Source organism: Rhinichthys klamathensis, unplaced genomic scaffold (assembly GCF_029890125.1).
Source record: "Rhinichthys klamathensis goyatoka isolate OS25496 unplaced genomic scaffold, OSU_Roscu_1.1 h1tg000121l_1, whole genome shotgun sequence".
Lineage (NCBI taxonomy): Eukaryota > Metazoa > Chordata > Actinopteri > Cypriniformes > Leuciscidae > Rhinichthys > Rhinichthys klamathensis.
In genome coordinates, this window is record NW_026606658.1 from 2,885,563 (window position 1) to 2,907,565 (window position 22,003).

Genomic DNA, 22,003 nt, shown 5'->3' on the forward strand with positions numbered 1-22,003 from the left:
AAAAAGGCAATACAGCTGCTGTAATAAAATAAAGAGAGAATGCATGGCAAACAATAGCAGACCGATTGAATGCGTAAGTGTCCAAATAACCAGTGCTCCACTGAAACCCTCATAATTACAATTCAAGGAGTTACTTGTCATTTTCAAAAATAATTGTATACTTTGCATTAAATGTGACCAGTGAACATGCATTTAACATGAAGAATAATTGCAAACACTTACCCACTATGTGTATCTATTTAGTTTATTTTATGTCTATTATCTCTTTTATCTTTTTACTCTTATCTATTTGTATGTATAGGTTTCCGCAGCCTGATAAGCAGCCTGGTAACATAGTGAGTATTTCCTAAAGTAAATTTACATTATGCCAAAATTCTGCTATGCTAACTAAAAGGTGTTCACAGAATTCACAAACTGTCAGATATATCTACACAACGCATCTTAAGAGACAGATCGAGCTGACAGAAGTCAAGATTGATGTGAACAAAAGAAAGCTGGAGGACATGGACCTTGAGATGCAAATTAAACACAAGACACTGAGGAAACTAGAACTGGAAATCCAGAAACTAGAAAGAGAAGTAAGTGACTTCAGTTAATATTGTAACCATGACTGTAACACAATGTATTAATCTTTTTTTTTTTTTTTTTTTCTCCAAAGCTCCAAGCTGACAAGTGATAACAGCAAAATAATAAAAGAAAAATATTCCAAAACCATTGTGGTCTTGTAACTTTTTTTTATGAATGTCAAGTATACACTTTATATTTATTGATCCAGTGAAGTGGAACTAGAATTTGGGAAGATAACCACAGTGTGTGCTACCGATTCCAAATAAAATGCATGTACACATGAAAAAGTTATATAGCCTACATTATCCTTTATTAAGAGGTGGGCTAAATCAAAACTAAATTAACTGAAATCATTTGCAATGTAAAAAACATTCCCAGAGTTGCTTTGGATGTTGATTGGGACAATGCTGCCATATTCCCAGATAACAGAAATGGTAGTCTTGTTAGAGAACAAGACTACCATTTCTCTTATCTGGGAATATGGCAGCATTGTCCCAATCAACATCCAAAGCAACTCTGGGAATATTTTTTCTCATTCAACAGTACATTTCTACTCTATACTTGCATGCATAGATATACATAGTCTATATTCTATTTCTCATATTGTATAGTATTGTTCTTTTGCACTGTGTTGGCATTCATTGTGGACAGAAAAGTTATAATTGCTCAGGTAAATCTGCTTGCCTCACTGGGTGTATGACAATACGCTTTAAATCTCAAATAGTATATATATAAATTCATCAAACCTCTGACAGTGAAATGAACAGCAGTTTTTTAATAATAACTAAAATTTACAGTACGCATACTTAGATGAATGACAGTAGCCTATATCTAGTATTTTAATGCAGGACCATGAAGTGACTAAAACATTAATATCTAGGAGGATTTAGGGAGGAACTAGCCGATAAATCACTAGGATTAATCTTAGCCTGGTTGTTAGCCTGCTCCGGAGCAGGCTAGCTTCAAAGTGTAAATCTCCATAGTAACTTAATGTAGATTAATTTAGCCTCCCTTCAAGCAACCGAGTCAGGGCTAAATTCAGCCAGGATACCGGGAAAATCCCAGCTTAATCCCTTATCTTGCTTTTGTGCAATACCCCCCTGCTCATGAAAAATGGGGGCAAAAACAAGTGTTGCGTTTATAATTTTGTTCAGTGTGTATATAGGCTATATATATATATATATATATATATATATAGCCTACTAATTGGCATCACTTATTTTCCTTTAGCTTTATGTACTAAAATAACAAACTGAAACTACAATTTCTATAATTCAATTTATAATTCAAATTATTAACCTTTTAATAGTAGCCTATCTCAATAATAAAATAACACTGCTCAGTATACAGCCATTTAAATGTAATTTTATGCATGTAATAACTTGATCAATTTACGTATCTTCAATTTCATATAAATATCCATAGCTTTGAAAGCATCGCATCACTGTTATATGTGCACAACTCACCCTACACTGTTTGCGTTATGACAAATGGTGGCTATTACAGTAGCCTTTATCCCTCGGTTTCACTGACATTAATATTTCACATTGATTAATATTAATGGTATTTTGCTGTAGTTAATCTCGTTGAGTTTCTTCTGATAATCTGAATCCGCGTACATAAACTCCATTTCCCATACGCCCTCCGTCTTTACACGTAACTGGCACAGTGCGTCTCGTGCGGGAATGGTGCTGAGGCAAATAGCCTACGCACGAGCGCATCACAGCCATACGGCAACACCCTGCTCGTGCATGCGCCCGCAACGCTGCGCACTACGTTTATCACCGATTCGACAGAATATATAGCAACGACTTTTCTTCAGTCGCAGGTGCGAGGAGCTTATTTTGTATCTTTTTAATACTTTCCACGTTGGCTCGAGCACTTGTGCACCGGGCGATTGGAAAATGTACGGAGCGCGCTGACTGCTCCGCCTTAATGAGGATCTAGAGATATAGCCTACATGACATTGGACACTGAAAAGGTCTGCGGATAACAATGAGCACCGGTGAGTGTGTTGGGAGTGCATCACGTATACTAATCTCATTACTTAAAAGCCCGGAGATTTGCCTGTGTCTGTACGCGGTGTAGTGTGGTGGTTCCACCCACCCATCCACCAGCGCTCATTATGTTGCTGTGCAGCCTTGTTGTACGAAATGCGTAATGTGCTGCTGTCCAAGGTGTATTTACTTAGGTTGTCTCTTTGCGTTTAACTGCGGTCCCAGATGTTTAATAAGGCCGAAGCACCGTCTTTGTGTTTTGCAGCTAGTGACAATGAACCCCTTAAGTTTGTAAGAACTATAATACAATTATTAGCTACTAGGGGATTTGTTTGGCGTTTTTATTTATTTAGAGAAATCTGTCTCATTTTATCTATAAAATATAACATTTTTTGTAAAGTCTAAAATATGCTTCTATAATATTTTAGTGACAATTGGATTTTGTCCATGGATTTTTAACTGCAGTTTTAGGTCATTTTGGAAGCTCCTTAGAAAGTTCATTAACTTGACATAGCACGATGCTTTGAAAGTAATGTAGTAATAGAGCTACAGTAGGCCTACTGTCATTCACTATGTGGTAGTTTAAGTTAACAGTGAGGGTGTTGAGCAGAACATCTGGTAATTGGGGTAATCCGCAAGATCTCGGGTATTCGCTGATTTTGCTGTCAAGGTGGTCAATACCTCTGACTTTAATCAATACGATATTTATACTGTAGCAGCAAGTGCAATTTTGATGTGGAGAATGATGTTCTGCAATCTCATACCCTGTTCTTACCTGTGCATGAAGTGGTTGCTTAATTAAATGAAATTGGTTGACAAACGCTTTATTTCTCTTTAGAAATGTTCTTCTGGAAAAGTACATTTGAAACGCATTATGCATAATTTGGTTAATTATACATCCTGTATAGCCCTATTTTCAGGTCAGCATGATGTGCCTGAAATTCAACTCATGTGAAACTGACTGATGTAATAGCAGAGCACTAAATCATAATGGGAGTGACTTTGGAGTGAAGCTAGTACATCAGAGCAGCAGTTCTCAACTGGGTTAGGTTCAGAACCGGAATTATTTTCATATGGGTTATGTAAAAGTGCTCTTCCAACACTGTGCCAGATTAATTTTTTTGTACAAAACATTGAAATTAAGCAGAAATTCACAGCACAAAAGACTGGTTGGCAAATATATATATTTTCCCTTATTGCAAGTCAGGGTCTAGGAACCCTGACTTGCAATAAGGGAAAAAAATATATGGATTTATATTCAAAGTATTGAAAAGTTGGAATTTGATTTGAGTAATTTCCAGGTCTGGATAAGTATGGAACGAAATTTGTGCTTCCAGACTATTGCCCCTGTTTAGTTTTCTAAAATATAAAATTAAGACTTTCTATAATAAATGTATCATACAAGCAGAGTGTTTTCATGGCAAAATTTAAGTGATCATTTAATTGAGCACGACTGAATTAAATCTGTCATACATTAAACTCTTAGTCTTTACCACAAACAAGTCTATGCTGAACTTCACTAAACAAATGTGTGTGTGCCACTCAAACCAGCAACAGATAAAGGAGTAAACGATAATCAGACTGTACTTTGCTGTTTAGTGATCATGCAACATCAGACCACTTTTACAGTATCAAACTGATGCATCCGATGTTAATATATGCAGGTTATAACGTGTTTTAGGTTTCTTCTCATTATGCAAGTGCATGTTATCACTTAGAGAGAACCAAAGAAAACAAATTTACAAATGACTGTACTATATACCAAATATAAAGTGAAAGTAATGTTGTTTGTCAAATATGGTCTGAAAAATCTTTTAGAAGGAGATTTGGAAATTTAAGTCTAAATTTCATTTGAGTCAAATACATTTTGAAATGGAAAATGTATCGGAACCATGGCAAGTTAACTATTTGGCTGATATCTTATTTTATAGTTTTGGTTAGTATCTACCAAGTAACAGATGAATTTGTGCCAAAATACAGAGTTTGATACATGGCATGGCCTTTGTCATTGACAACAAAAGATGTGCTTTTCTCCTGCTTTTAAAAAGCTGAAACATTTATTTTGCTGTTCTGACCGTGCATGATTGCATGGTTAGTTGCACCTCTCTATTAGGGTATGCAGGTTTAGATGTTTGTTTTTAAATCCTTTCCTTTTTTGAAGGTATTTGGTTGCAATTAGACATTGTGGATGTTGGCTCTGAGGAGTTGAGCAGACTGGATGTGGGATTTTTACAGCTGTTGGAAGCAAACAGAGAAATAGCTGATGATATCACTGCTGTACAGTAAGTCCCTGAGAAAGAGACACTAGTAATTAGCCCTGAAATCTAGAGTGGGCCTGTGACATTTTCCTTGTCCTGGTTTTATTGGGACTGACTGTGAGAGGAATGGCCTCCAGCTTATTCACCAAACACTAGGGTCTAAATAAGAAGGCTCATTTTTCACGTGAAGTGGAAGCTGTTTTCGGCTATTTAAGGTGCCGCTCTGACCTGCAGAAATCAGAAAGGAGACACAAATTGGATATCATATGTATTAAAAAGTGTTTGAAATCTACACCCTTGCCTTCTGCATGAACCCTGCTGGTTTGTTAATTGACTCTTGGCATGCTGGGAGAATGCCGTTTCATCATCAGCAGGTGTTTGAAGGGGCATTTCAAGAACAGGATCTGTTGTATTTAATACTGCATAACTCTTTCCACCATCATATTGTCTGCTATATTTGTCATTTGATGTGCACTAATATTAGACCGTATTATACCATAATAAGTACTTTACTTATTATTTTGAACATCCCTTCCTGCAAATGCCATGTTCACATTATAATGCATATAATACACATTTTGAAATGTGCTATTCTTGGTACAAAACTCGTTTTTCCTTTGTGTAAATTGACTTTTGTATAATAACTAAATGAAAATAATACATACCAGTATGTGAAGGTGCATGTATTTATATGGGAATTATTGGAAGAGGGTTTATTAAGTGTTTTTTTTTTTTAAACAATCCTTTCCACAGTCAGACCATAAAGCATTCGATATGTGCTAATGACTTGATATGTGCTTTGAGCTTACTTTTTACACAAAGGTAAGAGCTGTATTTGTTAAGACCAGTTATTTGCGCTTTCATGCAAACTAGGCTTCTGTTTACCCATCATACCCTTAAGGCAAGCTTTCCAGAGATGACCTGCCATCATACTGGTGACTGTGTATGTGCATATTCTGCTTAATTTTCTTCAAACGCTCCAAATAACAGATATGGGTAGCTTTGTTTTCACATGTTTTATGATTGTACCATAGCCACTGCACATGCACAACAGTAATAACACTCATATGATGACTTTTGCTTTGAACATTTTCATTATTTTATAGGAATGAAGCTCTGCTGAATAAAGTACTGCTGAGTCAGTGTTCGTGAACAGTTTGCATGACAGCCCAGATGGAGCTTCGTCTGGTTTCATCAAAATGTGTTGCCAGCTTGTTCATGAGATATAAAACCATGTCAAACCACAGGCAATTTGCATATGCGTGTACTCTTTACTTCATTTTGCACACTTTGAATATCTCTAAATATATCTTCGTCTGATCAGGCATGCCTCTCAAGCCTGAAACATCAGATCTTAAAAATAATGGTTGTTTGCAGCTCCTTTGGTTTAGCAATAAAGCCATCTTGTTATTCAGAACTGTGTTGTGCTGTACAGGGTTTTTGAATTGGCCTTTTGTTTTTTGTTTTTGCAGATTTTAAAATGATGTTCCAGTTTATATGGATGTGTGTCAGGGTCATGGCTATTCACTTTAATCACGACAGTTGTATAGATTTTGTTTAATTGTGCAAGGTCATTTTTTTTGCCCTATTATCTTGATTTTGCAGGGATTTTTGTTCATTTTGGTGGCATTTTATTTTTCCCCAAGCCCCTGTTCATTTCTGATCCTGGTGTGTGTATATTATTGTGATGTATATTTGACTCTGAAGGGAATGTAACAGCAGAGTGTGATGATTCTCTAACCATCAGCCCTCTCATCCTGCCATGGAAGCCAAAAGTACTGAGGTTATGGGGGACACATCCAGAATGTAGCATCCCTGTGCTAAACTGGATTTACCAGGTCTGGATTTACTGCCAGTCATTGTTCTCAGCTCAGAAGCTGTAAATCAGCAAAAAGAACAGAAAGGACTGGCTTTTCTAGGATTTTTAATCTGTTTTGGTTAACTTTTTTTTGTTGTTTTTGTTAATCAGAAACTGCAGTGATTTGTACAGTAATATTTTTGTAATACAATAGTTTTTGAATAATGTTATACTTTTTGCTAAAATAATGATTGTTTCAGGCAGGTTGTTTTCACTCCCCTGTCTGCCATTAGTTTTGCAAACAGATAGTCCAGCCCATAGTCTGCTTTGCTACAATAGTATGATGCATTGATGAAGAATAGTCATTACTGTTTCCTAAAACATTTTGAACATCTGTTGTTCGAACAATAGAGAACTAGAAATAACTTCGGTAACGCTTTAGATTACAGCCCCGAAAGAACTGCGTAATTAAAGCGATTTTACAGTGTAACTTTCTGTAATTATAGTGTACCTATAAAGTACTTACATGTAAGGGAACAATATGTAAAGTTTGGGGAATAAAGGGGTAACAACCAGGAGAATAAAAAATATATTTATACTGTAAGTATTACAGAACTAAGGGGTACTTATTCTACTATATGATAAAAAAATTGTAACATTTGGGAGAAATTTAGCGAGAACATACACTGCATACCTTTTTGTAATAATGGTGTACCAATACATACTGTAGCCTATAGGCTTTTTTAAAAATTACAGGGTACATATCTATGCATTTATACAGTAATCTTTTTAACAAAAGTGCACTGAAAACTACAAAATTTGCAACTTTTGGTTAACTATTGGGGAAAGATACTGATCCCCCCTTTTTTCTCTTGCTTGGCTTCTTCCTTTTGTTCCTCTTCTTTTTCTTTCTTTCCACTGGTGAATCTGTCTCTTGCTATTCTGTGTTATGTATTAAAAGAAAATGTAGTACACCCAGAAATACGTCCTCACCATTTACTCATCTTTTACCCTCATGCCATCAAAGATACAACTTTCCTTCTTCAGATTAACACAAATTAAGGTTTTTAGAAAAATAAAAAATACATCTCTGGAAATACATATAATGCAAACAGCAAATACCCCAATAACTGTAGTAATCCATACGACCCCAATGGATGGATCAATGTCTTCTGAAGTGAAACGATAGGTGTTTGTAAGAAAAATTACAATATTTTAAACTTTTTAAACTGTAGACGATCGCTTCAGACCAACTGTAATAAGTTGTTTTTCAAATAAAGGTTTCCGAGTCAGTGATATTAGATTGTGTGTATGTATTTTTTTTTGTACTTACCCTGTAACTACATGGAGCAAGAGGGTAACAAGCACAACTTACCCTGTAACATGGAACAATAGTAGGCTATATTTCCCAGTATTTTAAAAAAATTGCAAAAGTTTTAGCTTTACTTGCCTTGAAACATGTAAGCCCAAACTTAAACATCTTTTGCTATAAAAAAAACCCCTGTAGGCTATAAATGCATATGTACCCTGTAATTTTTAAAAAGCATATACAGTACGTATTGGTAGGCTACACAATTATTACAAAAAGGTACGCAGTGCATGTTCTCGCTAAATTGCACCCAAATGTAAGATTGTTGTATCATAATAGTAGAATAAGTACCCCATATTTCTATAATACTTACAGTAAAATATATTTATTTTATTAAATATTATTTTTTAAATTCTCCTGGTTGTTACCCCTTTATTCCCCAAACTTTACATATTGTTCCCTTATACTTACATGCAAGTACTTTACACTATAAATACAGAAAGTTACGCTGTAAATTCGTCTTAATTATGCAGTACTTTCCGGGCTGTAATCTAAAGCGTTACCATAACTTCTCCTAATTAACCATGCAGTTTGAGCTCAAATTGGCTGGAAAAGATAAACGGCATCTTAAGGCTACTACGATGTGTATTTAATATTTCTGTTATGACAACTCTCAAAGTGTTTGGTATGGTAATGGATATGACAATGTTGATAGATCTGCATAGATCTGCTACGCTGCTACAGAGCAAGTACTTGCAGCAGCGTCTCGTGTATGTATTGGCAGTAGCAAGTAAGACATGGTGCTGCTGCTGCATGTAGGCCTACATCATGAATTATCCGTTCCAGGTGGAGCTCAAAGCAAAGCACACTGCACTGCTAAGGCAAATGCTCACCAAGTATTTGAAGGTTGAGCACGTAGCTCATTGGCTACCGATACAACAGGAACCAATCAGCTGCTGCGCCCTATAGAGAATAATGTGATTGCAAGCATATTGAGGAATTTTATGACATAACTTTGTATACATGTTCTCCACTGTTTTTGCTTTTTCCCCGGTGTACTTTAGCACATACGCATATATTTATATATATTGTGTCTTTTCAGTGTAATCAATCTACAGTGAAAAAACATTGCTGTAGGATTTGCTTTGAAACAGTTTTCACTCTGTAATTATTTGTGAAGCTTTACCAGAAATTTCTAAGAAACGGCAAAGAAACATTTGAATTAAACACGAAATTCCAAAGTAGAAATACTCAAATTTTCTTGTAAAACATACTGCAATAATCTTGTTTTATTCACAACTAACCATTTTTTTTGTACAGTTTTACAGAATGGCTAGTTACAGTTAGTTGTCTGCATAGATTTCCATAACCTAATGTATGTTCTCACCCATAGCTGCATGTGTTGCTGAGATTTGACACCTGAGCACCGCTGCTGTGCTGTAGAGGAGTCTCGGGTTACGTGGAGACCGTAAAGGACTGCAGTAAATTATTCATAACTTAAATCTTAAGGGTGTCTGAGTTGGAGTAAGCAGAGGTCATCCCCACCTCTCTTTCTTTCTTTCTTTCTTTCTTTCTTTCTTTCTTTCTTTCTTTCTTTCTTTCTTTCTTTCTTTCTTTCTTTCTTTCTTTCTTTCTTTCTTCTTTTCTTTCTTTCTTTCTTTCTCTTCTCTCTCTCTCTCTCTCTCTCTCTCTCTCTCTCTCTCTCTCTCTCTCTCTCCTCTCTCTCTCTCTCTCTCTCTCTCTCTCTCTCTCTCTCTCTCTCTCTCTCTCTCTCTCTCTCTCTCTCTCTCTCTCTCTCTCTCTCTCATCTCTTTCGTTCTGTGGCTCCTATTACTCTCCATTAACTCTGGCAAAAATGATAGGCTATAGAATGAAGTAAAAATTCTGAAGGACTTTTAAATTGAGATCAAAGTGTAGAGAGAGAATTTGATCTTTTTTTAAACTGGCAGTGTTCGTGTGTGTGTGTGTGTGTGTTATTTTCTTGTACCCTGATGAAGTGGCTGTACTTTGTCAGCTCTCTGTACAATGTCACCTACAGACAATGAATATGTTTATATGCACCAGTAATGTGATTATTTCCAATAATCAAGAGTACGAACTTGATCGCAGTAAGATGTTTACATGACACGAGCAAACCTCTTCACTCTCCTTTACATTCAATTTTCATTATTCTGATTTATCCAATGCACAGCATAAATGATGAACTCGCATTCATGGTTGTTACTGGCCACTTTTAATCTTGCATCAAATGTAAAACACATGGATGCATTGGATTTTTTTTCGGTGATGCCTAAAATGCATTTTTGTTTTATACCATCACTATACTGCATTATTCATGTTGTGCAACGTTGTCAACATGAACTTCCTTCAGCACCCCAAAAAAGGGTTACCGCTATGTGTGAGTGGAAAAGATGTGATTAAAGTGTTTACATGCCTGTTTAGTGCGATTAAAATCGGCATACGCCACAAGTGTTGGTTAATTGCATCAATTTGATTGAAGTATTGTGTAAAGTTTAATTGCAATATTGCCTAAATCTCATTATAATCGCATTACGAGGGTGCATGTAAACATAGTCAATGTAAGTTTTATCTAAAAAACAGTGTTCAAACACTAATTCATAATATTTACTGTTTTATACTCTCTCACACAGTCACTTAATTGGTACAGGATGGTTGGTGGGTAATGTATTTTCGGGGTTGAGGGCAAAACATATTTTCTACAAAAAGTATGTAAATCGTAATATATATGATTGACCAAATATGTTAGATAATGGAAACAAAGCATGTTTACAGTAGGCTACATACTCTATTTTTATGGACCAGACGATTAGGCTATAACCCCAAAGCTGATTTAACTTTTTATATTTTATAGTTTAAAAAAAACAACAACTTTAAGTTAAAAATGAGGTATAAAATGAGGTATACATATAAAATACATGTATATTATTTTATTTAAAATTTTATATTTTTTTATAAAAAATTTATATATATATTCATAATTTATTTAATTCCTGTATAGGAATTAATTATATACAGTATATATACGTATATATATATATATATATATATATATATATATTTAAATTTTAATAATTGTTTTTCTTTATTATTTTAAATAGTTTAATTCCTCTATAAAATTGCTCTATAGAAATTAGGTATACTGTACATTTTTATTATTTTATTTTATTTTTAGTGTGTTGTGTTTTTGTTTTCTGTCTTTGTTATAGATCTAAATTAGTCAGCATAATAATATGGTGTTGGGAGCAACTTGAGAAAAACTTCTGATGATACTTTAAAAAAAAATTCTGTTTACGTAAATATATCCAGAAGAGGTCTGTAGATTTAGTTGGGCATCCTCAGCAACTTAAGAGGTTTTGGCGGTTGGCAACTCTTCCACCTCTGACTATCCTGCTGTCGCTATTGATCCAGTTGATGAATAGCCTGAAAATATCCAATAATGTTTGCAAGCATAATTGTGAAAGAATGCCACTACGTGAATAAAATGCCCACGGCGTGTCAAAACTTTAAAAATAAATCATTTCGATGGACAGAAAAATGAGCAGTTGTCAGGCACATGTTCTCTATTTTTGAAAATCATTCAAAGGAAATTATGTAATGTGTTTTTTTTTTTGAAGGAGCTTGGCTGGCTCTCTCTCGCGCCTTTTTTTTCTTTTCCCATCTTTCACCTTAGAACAATGGCTCTTTTATTATTTTTTTCCATGGATTGCCAGCCCAGATTTTCAGCAGTGTCTAAACAAGCATTTTTAATAGTGATTACAGAAACTGAAGCCAAATTGCAGCAAACTGGCACAGTAAAAATAAATAACCATAATTAATTACTTGTTTGGTCTTCGATTTAGTGTGACTCTTCAACTTTGTAATGTCCATGGAAAGGAGAAAAATATTTTGCACTCAATTCTATAGTGAAGTATGCACTGATGTGAGAAAGCGCTGGAAATTGAAATGGCCCTGCCTTTTTTGCAAAACCCCCTGACAGGTGCTAGCAGGCCGTTCACAAGCCTGATCATTATTCAAGACTTATAGAGGACATGTGAGAGAGTGAGATAGCAGTATGACATTGACTCATGCTTCGTGATTAGACATCAAAGAGTGAACTGTGTATAGAGACAGATCTGGAGTGTGAGTGAGGGCTCTTCTGAACTGGAAAAGATTTGCGCCCCTTTGACCTCATAAATTCGTTAATTAAACGGACCGGGTGTGTGAAAAGTTCTGCGGTTTATAAATGCCTGTCATGACTCTGTTCATATTTCAGAACTTTCATTAGAGCAATACATTCAAGTGTGGTCTTGCTGATGGAGCACTGATGATCTCAGATATCATAACTGTTGTTACAGGCATCTAATCCATCACAATCCAGTCCTTTTCCAATGAAAAGCGGATTCAACACGACTATAGGCTATAATAATAAGATATGATCTTGTTTGTAAAGATAGGTAGTAATAAAAGTCACAAAATAAGGATTCTGACTGAGTCAGGTATGTGGCATTGTGGGATAGCAAAGGCTGTAAACATCAAATGCCAGTGGATGCAGTTGTTCATTTTGATAGGCTATTGTTTGCCACTTTCATGTGTATTTGGGACATTGTAAAAAAAAATATTCGTCATTATTATTATTTACAATAGCCTATCTTTGTGTCCGTCCATGTAACTTGTCACAATAACTTGTCATTTATATTAATATGTATTTGAAGATAGTTTTCATAGTTTAAACATATTCCATATTCTTTATTTTCTTTACTCTTCGTTTTCTTTATTCGTATTTGGTAGAAAAGTGCATTGAACTCATCACTGTAGGTTGTTGTCACCACAAGTTCAGTCGCTGACTAAATATATTAGGCCTATATAAATATGTAAACTTATAGCTATGCATAGTGCACACACAGGCTACATAAATACACACACGTCACACACACACACACACACACACACACACTGTACTTTGGTCCATTCTCATGCATGGTTTTGAAAATGCTTAATAAAAGTTGAGTTGAGTAGCCTATCTCATGTTGTTATCAGGTTGTTTCATACTGTTTTCCCAACTGGGATGATAGCCTAGTCCATGCGTACCTCACACAGAGAACATACGGTGAACGCCCTCAGATATTTGGGAAGGGGTGTCATGTTTTTGACCGAGAAGCTTCTATTTATAATGGATTGCTTCAATAGCTCGAGTGTGTGCGCTGTCCTGTCAGGCGCTGAGGCGGGAATCATATGACCTGCGTTCATTCCTGTAGTGTCGCGCACTGTGTGTGAAGCGCATTTCTCCGGTGCTCGCGACGTGAGAAGAGCTCAGCATTAACATGAACCACACCGCTGTGCTGCACTGAAATACTGTCGGATATTTAGAATAGACTAGACTAGAATAGACAGAATAGACGTGATTACGCGAGACGATGCCTGAAGAAAAAGGTAGGCTATGTTGCGCTTTGACGCTCTGGTCATACATGTTTTTATTTCCGATGGGGGTTGTTCCTCTTTGTCAATGGGAACCCGTGTCATTGATGCTATATGTCGACTTAATTGTAGAAATGTCGAAGAATAATAGCATATTCTAATATTATGATATTCAGTCTGTTCATCATCATTAGCCTATGACGTTGAATTTTAATTGACATTTTCAGGATTTTTTTCATTCGGTGAAACAGCTGAGATTTCATAATGCATTTTGTGACAGGTAGCAAATGGTAATCAATGTACATGGTTATATATATATATATATATATATATATATATATAGAGAGAGAGAGAGAGAGAGAGAGAGAGAGAGAGAGAGAGAGAGAGAGAGAGATTGAGGCTCTGAAAAAATATATATAGCCTAGATATTTTATTTTTTGCAACCTCTTTTTGCTAACTTAATTTTTTTTGTACATTTTTTTGCAAAAAATTTTATTTAGAGGGTTATCTATTAAAACAACAACAGCAACAGCCCACTTAGAGAATATGCATGTAATTTGGCAGAAGTACATGCTGTTGCACTCCAAGAGCTCAGATGCAATCTGTCCTCCTTGGACAGCAGTCTAGAGATGTTTTTGCTTGTGTGTGTGTGTGTGTGTGTGTGAGAGAGAGAGAGAGAGAGAGAGAGAGAGAGAGAGAGAGAGAGAGAGAGAGAGAGAGAGAGAGAGAGAGAGAGAGAGAGAGAGAGAGAGAGAGAGAGAGAGAGAGAGAGAGAGTATAGGGGAGGGGAAAGACATACTGACATGCTCTGTTGACACATAGTTATTTTCTGAGTGGCAATTAAAGAGCACTTGATTGTTATTAGAAGTTTGCATGTCTAAAAGCCAGGTTTTATTTTATTGTCATGTTTAGACACTACAATGATGTCTGAATAAGAAAGCAGGCAGTTCATTGATTTTGAATGAGTTCATTAAAATTGTCTGTGTGCAAAAATCGATGCATTTTATTTGGATAGGAGTTAAGACCGTTAATTATGTAGTCAGATATCTGTAGAAAGTTGGTGACTGATGTCTGATTGATTTCCAATGAATACAGTATGTGATTAGTAGGCTAATATTAATTATGTAATACTATATATTTTTAAACATTTGCTATTTTTGAATATTCACAAAACGTTGAAATAAGGAATTGTGCATTATTCAGTGACGAGGCTGACTTTGTAACTGAGAAGCAGGTACACATATCCGTTTAAGCCGATAATCTAAAATGGCCAAATAATGTTTAATTCAATGCCAGGTCAGTATATCAGTCTATAACTATTTGCAACATGTGAAAGGATGTATGTGTGTGGCCATCACAGGGACAAAAATGCAGTATGGCACTGGGCACTTTGAGATTACAAAGCAACTACTCTTAACTCCTGGGTCTGTCACTTTCACAAGGGCGAACACATCGAAGTCATGATATAACTGTTGGAAGAGTCTCAGCAGCTGCAGATATACCTGTAGTGCTGTGCTGACTCACTGTGGTGACAGTAAACAAACTCTCTTCCTCTGCTCGGCCTCTTCACTAAACAGATCTGGAAGAAAGATGGAGAAATTAAATATGACAGGTAGTTGTTTTCTTTGCAGATTTCAATTGGATTTCTAAAGTTTGATTCTTGCTACATTTAATGGTGCCTCAGAGGTACTTTTGTTTCATGTGTCCTTGCGAAATTGGGAGATCAATAAACATAAGTGCACAAATATAATCTGTGGAATTGAGTCTTGGATGTTTATCTTAATTTTTTTTTTCAATAGTAAGACTTAGATTAAGTGCTTAAAATCCATTACTGTGGTTTCTGTTGTAGTCCTCCCAGGCAGAAAGCTGCTAAAATGGAGTTAACTCTGGTTGGGTTAAAATGGGCACTCCATACTTACAAGCGTGTGATTTGCTTTAAAATCCTTTAATCATCCTGCCATGTTGGAGGATCATCCTCACACACACACACACACACACACACACACACACACACACACACACACACACACACACACACACACACACACACACACACACACACACACACACACACACACACACACACACACACACACAGACAGACAGCTGCAAGCCTTGTGAATGAACTAGTGATTTAAGTTTATTGTAGATTTAAGTATCTCTTGAAATATTTCCTGGGACTTCTTCAAATTCTTTTAATTTCATTGGATTTTTCCTCACCAGTGCACAGCGAGCTACATGTTTTTACTCAATTGTCTGACAATTGTTAAAGAACTTAAATAAAGTGAGTATAGCTGCATAGTGATGTACAGTACTTGTCTATGGAATTCATTTTATGACATTTGTTGTTTTGTACAATATTTTTATTAGGTATGCATGTATATATCAGTGTTGTTAGGTATTTATTTTGTGCTTGCTCATTTTCCCTACTTTTACATTTAGATGACCTTTGCTGTCATCTTTAACTATCTATTCTTTACTTTAACTATCTCTTTATTTCTTGTCTCATTTTTCTCTCTGTATATATATCTTTCTTGCTGTCTGGATACGTGCACAGCCTATAACCTTTTGACATTTTAGACTCATTACATTTTGATGATTTAAGAATCACCAAAATCAATCTTTGACCATTACATCATATTGAGGTCAAGATGTGACGTAATTTGATTTCATGAACCTGTACACTTCACTGGGAGTGAATGAGATGAAGGTGATGCAGAAAATGTGATCCTCCTCTCAAGACTTATAGGAAACAGCTTCGACATGCACAGTTTGATCTTTGAAGAATGGAGATCTTATATAACTATAGACGTATACTGGTATATGTGCAATATTAATTCTAGCATTCAAAAGCTTTCTATTGTACAATCTAACCCCAAAAGCCACAATTGCATTTGCAAAATAAGGCAAACGATGAGTGATTTTTGGCTAGGTGAGTGGCAGAGGGATTCTGCGGTGGAAATCCGAGCCCTTCAAACACACAGACATGTCAGCCATGCTTATGGACCTCGAGCAGAATGTAGCAGGTCATGATGGAATCCCCACGGGTTGAGTAGATGCTCTATTTATGGAGAACCTGTTTAAAGATGGATGACACTCTCTCTCTCTCTGTGTGTAAAAGAGCAAGTCTGTGAAAGTATGGTGTGTGTGTGTGTGTGTTTAGGGACACGTAGAGCAAACTCCTCCCGTACGCTGACCTTTAGCTGGTTGTGCTTCCAGAGGTTTTGATGATATATGATGTGCACAACGGAAGAGCGGGGTGTGATAGTGATAGGGATCCTACTACTGCAGTACGGGTTCTTGCCTGTATTCCTTTAACCACAGATCTTTGGCTCAGGTTGAAAGTAATCTTGAGACTCAGAAAACTCTGATTGTTTTTGTACTGTACTTCATGAGAAATGGATAGTGATCCACCCTGACTTATCGAATTCTTATCAGAGAAGATGTGGTTAGGCGGGCCTATAAGATTCATTCACTGTTTTTCTCTCTTTTATTGTGATGTGGTTTGCTAGTTTATTGAAGTCTTGTCCTGGCTGGCACTACGATCCTCTTTATACACATACAGTATATGGGCTTTTCACACTTGACAGATGTCGTCACTTGAAAACTATAGTAATAGTGCACCCATTCTTTATTCTGTAGAACAAAGAAGAAAGTATTTCGAAAAATGTCTGAGTGTTTTTTTTTTTTTGGTGAACATACAATGAAAGTCGATTGTTTGGACCAAAACAAAAACATTCTTCAAGATAATTGACTGGTTGACAATCTCTTCATCATTCGTGTTTTCAGTCACTGTTCAAAATGTTTAACTTATTTCCCTCAGGTGCTGAAATTAAACACACCATGTTCTGGGAGGTAAAGCTCTTTAATGTTTAATGAGGTAACCTTTGAGACCGTATTAATGATTTCATGAATCTGTACATTTCAGTGGGAGTGAATGAGGTGAAGGTGATGCAGAAAATGTGAACCTCTTCTCATGACATTGGAAACAGCTTCTACATGCACAGTTTGATATTTGAAGAATGAAGGTCTTTTATAACGCGTGTTATGCTGCAGTGCAAGAGATAAATATGATAGGCTGATGTTTTTGATTGGCTGTTTGTTGCCATAACATTTAACTCCCTTTAAAAAAGTGTGAAATTGTTGCTTTACCTAGCGTTATTTTAGTATTATTTTACAACTAGTATTAATGAATATTATGAATTAGCTTTGTTTTTATATTTTCAGTTTTCATTTTTATTTTAGTTGATGTTTTTTTTTAGTAATTTTGTTTAAATTTAGCTTTAATCATTTTTATTTCAGTTTTAATTTGAGTAATTTTAGTACTTTTAGTACTTCAGCTTAAACTTATTTCACTTAATTGTCCAAGCAACATTTCTAATTTTCATTTCAAGTTTTTCATCTAATATTTATATTTTATTATATTTAAGTTTTACTTCAATTAACGAAAACCATTCTTAATTTTACTCTAGTCGAGAATCAAGTTTGTCATTCCTGTCTTCATGGGTCTCTGTTTTTCCTGTAGTAGCTGGAATGAACCTGGCATTCATTAAATGCACTGACCTCTTTATGGTTTATGGGCCTTCATGCTTGCTTTTCTTTATTGAAAACATACCTTCTTCTGCTAAACACCTGTAGAACTGTTTATGAAAACACTGTCAGTGTTCATTTGACTGTAATCTCAAATTATTAATTCATGTATAAATCATTACCATATACCATCAGCTTGCTAAAAGTGAGTTTGCATAGTTGTCGTTGTGTTGGATTATCGTAAATTCCCACTGTTATTTAACAACTCTACCTGATCTGTGAGAGCAGGAAATAGCTTTAGCTTTAAAGGGGTCTTTAAACATTTCCAGAATGCTGTTTCTGAGGTTCAGCAGCACAAGAGTCTCTCTTTGGATCTATAAATGTTGATGTAGTGGAGGTTCACAGAGCGTATTTGCGCCAAGTATTATTGAAATGCTGTGCCAACTGGAAGATGATTGGTACAAGTGAAAGGAATTTACACATTAACCAGCCTGTTTCTGCTCTGTCGTCAGCCAATCTAAATGATTAATACTAAATCTTAAATTAACCTGGCCGGTTCAGAGGACTTCATCTGACTTATTTAGAGAGTTTTGAGGAATGTCTCACTCACCTATGTAATAACTTACCCCTTTCTGCTGATGTTATAGGCCATGCAGGCTATTGGATAATGTTAACCAACAGCTAAATAGATTTTTAGGCATTGTTTTAAAAAAAGTCCCCAAAAAAAGTTTTACAAAAGAGTTTAGTGCCCACTTTCTATTATCCAACAAATTTCTGTGATGAATGAAATGGATGAAAGTCCTACTGTACTCTGATTTCTTTTCTCTGAAATACGTCACATTGTAAAATTGGTTGCCAATGGCAAGTCACACAGACTTGGCACATGGCTTGTCTTTCCCCATGACATGACAAATGCAGTCAAACACACACATACAATAACTGCTGTAGTTTCATCCCAAAGTACTTTTATCTAATTAGTGTCAAAGGCCCAGCCAGTCTAAGTGAGCGAACTGAAACCTGCAGCTCTTCTCAAAACGAAACTTCTCAATGAATAATGGACAAATACAGGTTCTCGCCTTTGAGAACACGCAATAACACATTTCTCTATAGCTATTTTATCCCTTATAGTAGACTTTACAAAGTGAACACCTGTTTTGAAAATCCTACTTCAGAATGTCCAACAGAACCAGTTTTGCTCCACGCCCTTTTAAAAAAAGAGGTTGAAGGTCTTTCTCTGGCTGTGTCTTGGACTATTATAAAGTGTTTGTTTAAGTTTACACACCTTTGTAATGGAGTAGGTGTGAAGATTGGGTGCCAAACAGGCTCAAACGACAGCTTAAAAATTCACAAAGGAGAGCAGAGCACTGGTGTCATCCATACCGCAAACTCATCCTTATCAGTTATATGAGATTCAACTCTATTTTTAAAGCTGAGTGTTAATTACTTGTATACTCTTAAGAAAAATGGTTCTAAACAGTACCGAATTAGGGTTATTCGGCTTGTAATAAAGAACCATGCTTTGAAAGTGCTATAGGACCTTAATGGTGGTATAAATAACCTTTTCAACAATATTTATTTTCATTGAAATTAGTATAGTATCTTCATATTATTAATACTACTAGTATTAGTATTATTTCTATATATTATTTATTAATATGTTTTTTCTATCTGCCTGGTCTTACAATATCTTGTTGCCTCTATTTGGATTTTACATTAAAAAACAGCATGTTGTGTCAATTAGGTACATTTATTTTTTATTGACACGGCAGATTGTTGCAAAAATTGACAGTGCTCTAACAACAGAAGTTAGCTGAATACATTAATGTAGCAAAGTATGTTGTTGTGGGAAGGAGGAGGCGGTAACCGGCAAACGTGTAACACACTTTAATAATCATAAAACAAACAAATACAAAACAAAAGTAAAGGCGGCAGCCCCTCACCTACAACGGACGACTGCCGCCACATATAAAAACAAAACATAACATAACATAACATAAATAGTCCAGGCCTGGTACTCATCCTTCACTGTCGTTGCTCCTTCTTTTACACTTCCACTTAATTTTTTTGTGACTGGGTATGTTTAGGCATAAAGTAATAATAATAATAAAAAAATGGATCATAAATTCCATATCTCTGTTACTTACTTTGTGGAGAAGAGATCCTTAACTGAACAGAGCTGCTCCACTTACATGTTCAGTTAAACTAAAAAGAGAAAAAGGCATTATTGGTAGGAAACCAGTTCAAAAATGTAAAGTTATAATTGATAGATATTTTAAGAAAGAAATCATTTACCTGTTGAGAGTATGTTGACAGTCTGTGTAGTAACTGTAGTTGTATCTGAGCTCCAGAAAATCAGTAATGAGGAGGCTTTGACAGTTACAGATTTGAAAAACAAAAAGACGGGAGTAAAGAACCCTAAACTACAACAAAAAGAACCATTTCAGCATATAAAGGGTTCTTCAGGGCGATACAGTTCTAAATAGAACCGTTACTACTTGTAAAGAACCTTTAAAGAACCATCTTTTTTTAGAGTGTAAACCAAGTTGTTTATACTTAATTTAAGGCAGCAACTGAACTTAAAGGGGTCTTGAGATAGATTTTTATTTTAATACATGTTGCTTGAGGTTTACTTATAATGTTAATAATGTTTTTTGAACAAAATAAATATATATGGAAACAAATATTATTTTCAAAATTCATTCTGACCCTCTGTCTGAAATGATCCGTTTTTAAAGATGGCTCCTTTAAAGCTTATCAGTAAATGGCCACTGTTATGATTGTCTAACGTCATTGCATAGGAAACAGTAACAAGGCCCACTCGCTATTGCACGCGAGTAAGTATTTTGAAAACATTATCCATTTAAAACAGTCATTTACAGACAAAGCATTATGAAGTAATTTACTAATGGTTTGTGATTCAGCTGCTGTCAGATCCAAGACATTTGGCTGCTTTAGCTTTTAACAAATGTTTCTTTGTGAACTCTCCATTACACTGTGCCTTCGTGACAAAACAAAATGCTCCGAACAAATATATAATCCTCTGACGCGATCCGGGGCGACATTAAAATAAACCATCCACTTGTTTCCGACACTGGGATCTTCTAAAGTCTGTACAGAGACGCAAACGAGCTGTTTAAACTGGACGCGTCAAAGCGAACTTTCTTTTCCTTTTCCATTTGTCCTGCTGTCGACAGACTCAAATGCGTGGAGCATCTCAGAAACTGAATGCGCATCTGTATCCATTGTAGACAGTGTTACTGATTATAATAATGGGTTCTATTTGCTTTTGACGTGACACTACGTGACTCTCACATCCAGTGTAGGCAAATGACAGCCGTTAAGCGACTGAACTCCAGTGGGTGTGGCCTATGGTGTGATGATGTATAACTATTTGTTGATGTCTTGCTCTTTAGGCAGTCATATTCAAATGTATTTGCCCGTGTGACGTCACCGGTCCTGCAATATCAAAACGAGCCAATTTTAGAGCATGATTAAAAAAATGCTTTGTTTATAATGAGAAGGATTTTTTTAAGCTATGAAACTTTCAGGATGTTTTAATAGTAGACTTCTTCTATGTAGTGAAGGCAAGTTTGATGTCATGTCATGACCCCTTTAAAATTTCCACCTATTTCAACTTAAATTTAGTCAATTATCTGAATTTGGAATAGTTTACTAGCATACAACTCTTACTATATCTGTTAGTTTTACTAATATCCACCCTAGACATTTAAGGGACATGTTTTCCCCAGTATTCAGATTAATACGGTCAGGTTAGATCAGTATGGGTTGTTGACTAATTCTTAAACTTTTCTATACCTGTCAGTTGGTGCTGTATGTGGGGATATTGAAATTAAACCTGTCTCTTTTTCTCATTGTGTCTCCACAGCGTTTCACCAGCAGGCTGTCCACAGTCCCCTGGAGCAGCAGAAGGGACAGCGGCAGAGCGGCCCCGTCCCGTGTCAAAACTGTGGCAAACCCTGCAAAGGCGAGGTGCTCCGGGTGCAAAATAATCACTTCCACATCAAGTGCTTTGTTTGCAAAGGTAACACATCAGTCACAACCCACTCCATTCTTATATTCTGTTATTGTGTGACAATTTTCAGACAGTTACATAAGGGCTTTTATCCCT

General features: G+C 35.8%; 1 protein-coding gene across 10 annotated transcripts in view; it reads left to right on the forward strand.

The window, feature by feature from the left end:
• Positions 1-2,277: 2,277 nt before the first annotated feature.
• ablim2 (actin binding LIM protein family, member 2) overlaps positions 2,278-22,003 on the forward strand; it is a 73,988-nt gene continuing 54,262 nt past the window's right edge. For 9 of the 10 annotated variants that reach the window (XM_056255537.1, XM_056255542.1, XM_056255544.1 and 6 more), the window contains exons 1-2: positions 13,317-13,359; positions 21,761-21,916. In XM_056255537.1, the coding sequence (XP_056111512.1) occupies positions 13,344-13,359; positions 21,761-21,916 (172 nt within the window). In that variant the 5' untranslated portion in view covers positions 13,317-13,343. Of the gene's footprint in view, positions 2,573-13,316; positions 13,360-21,760; positions 21,917-22,003 lie in introns of those variants that run through there. The other variant, XM_056255539.1, reaches the window with a different exon arrangement.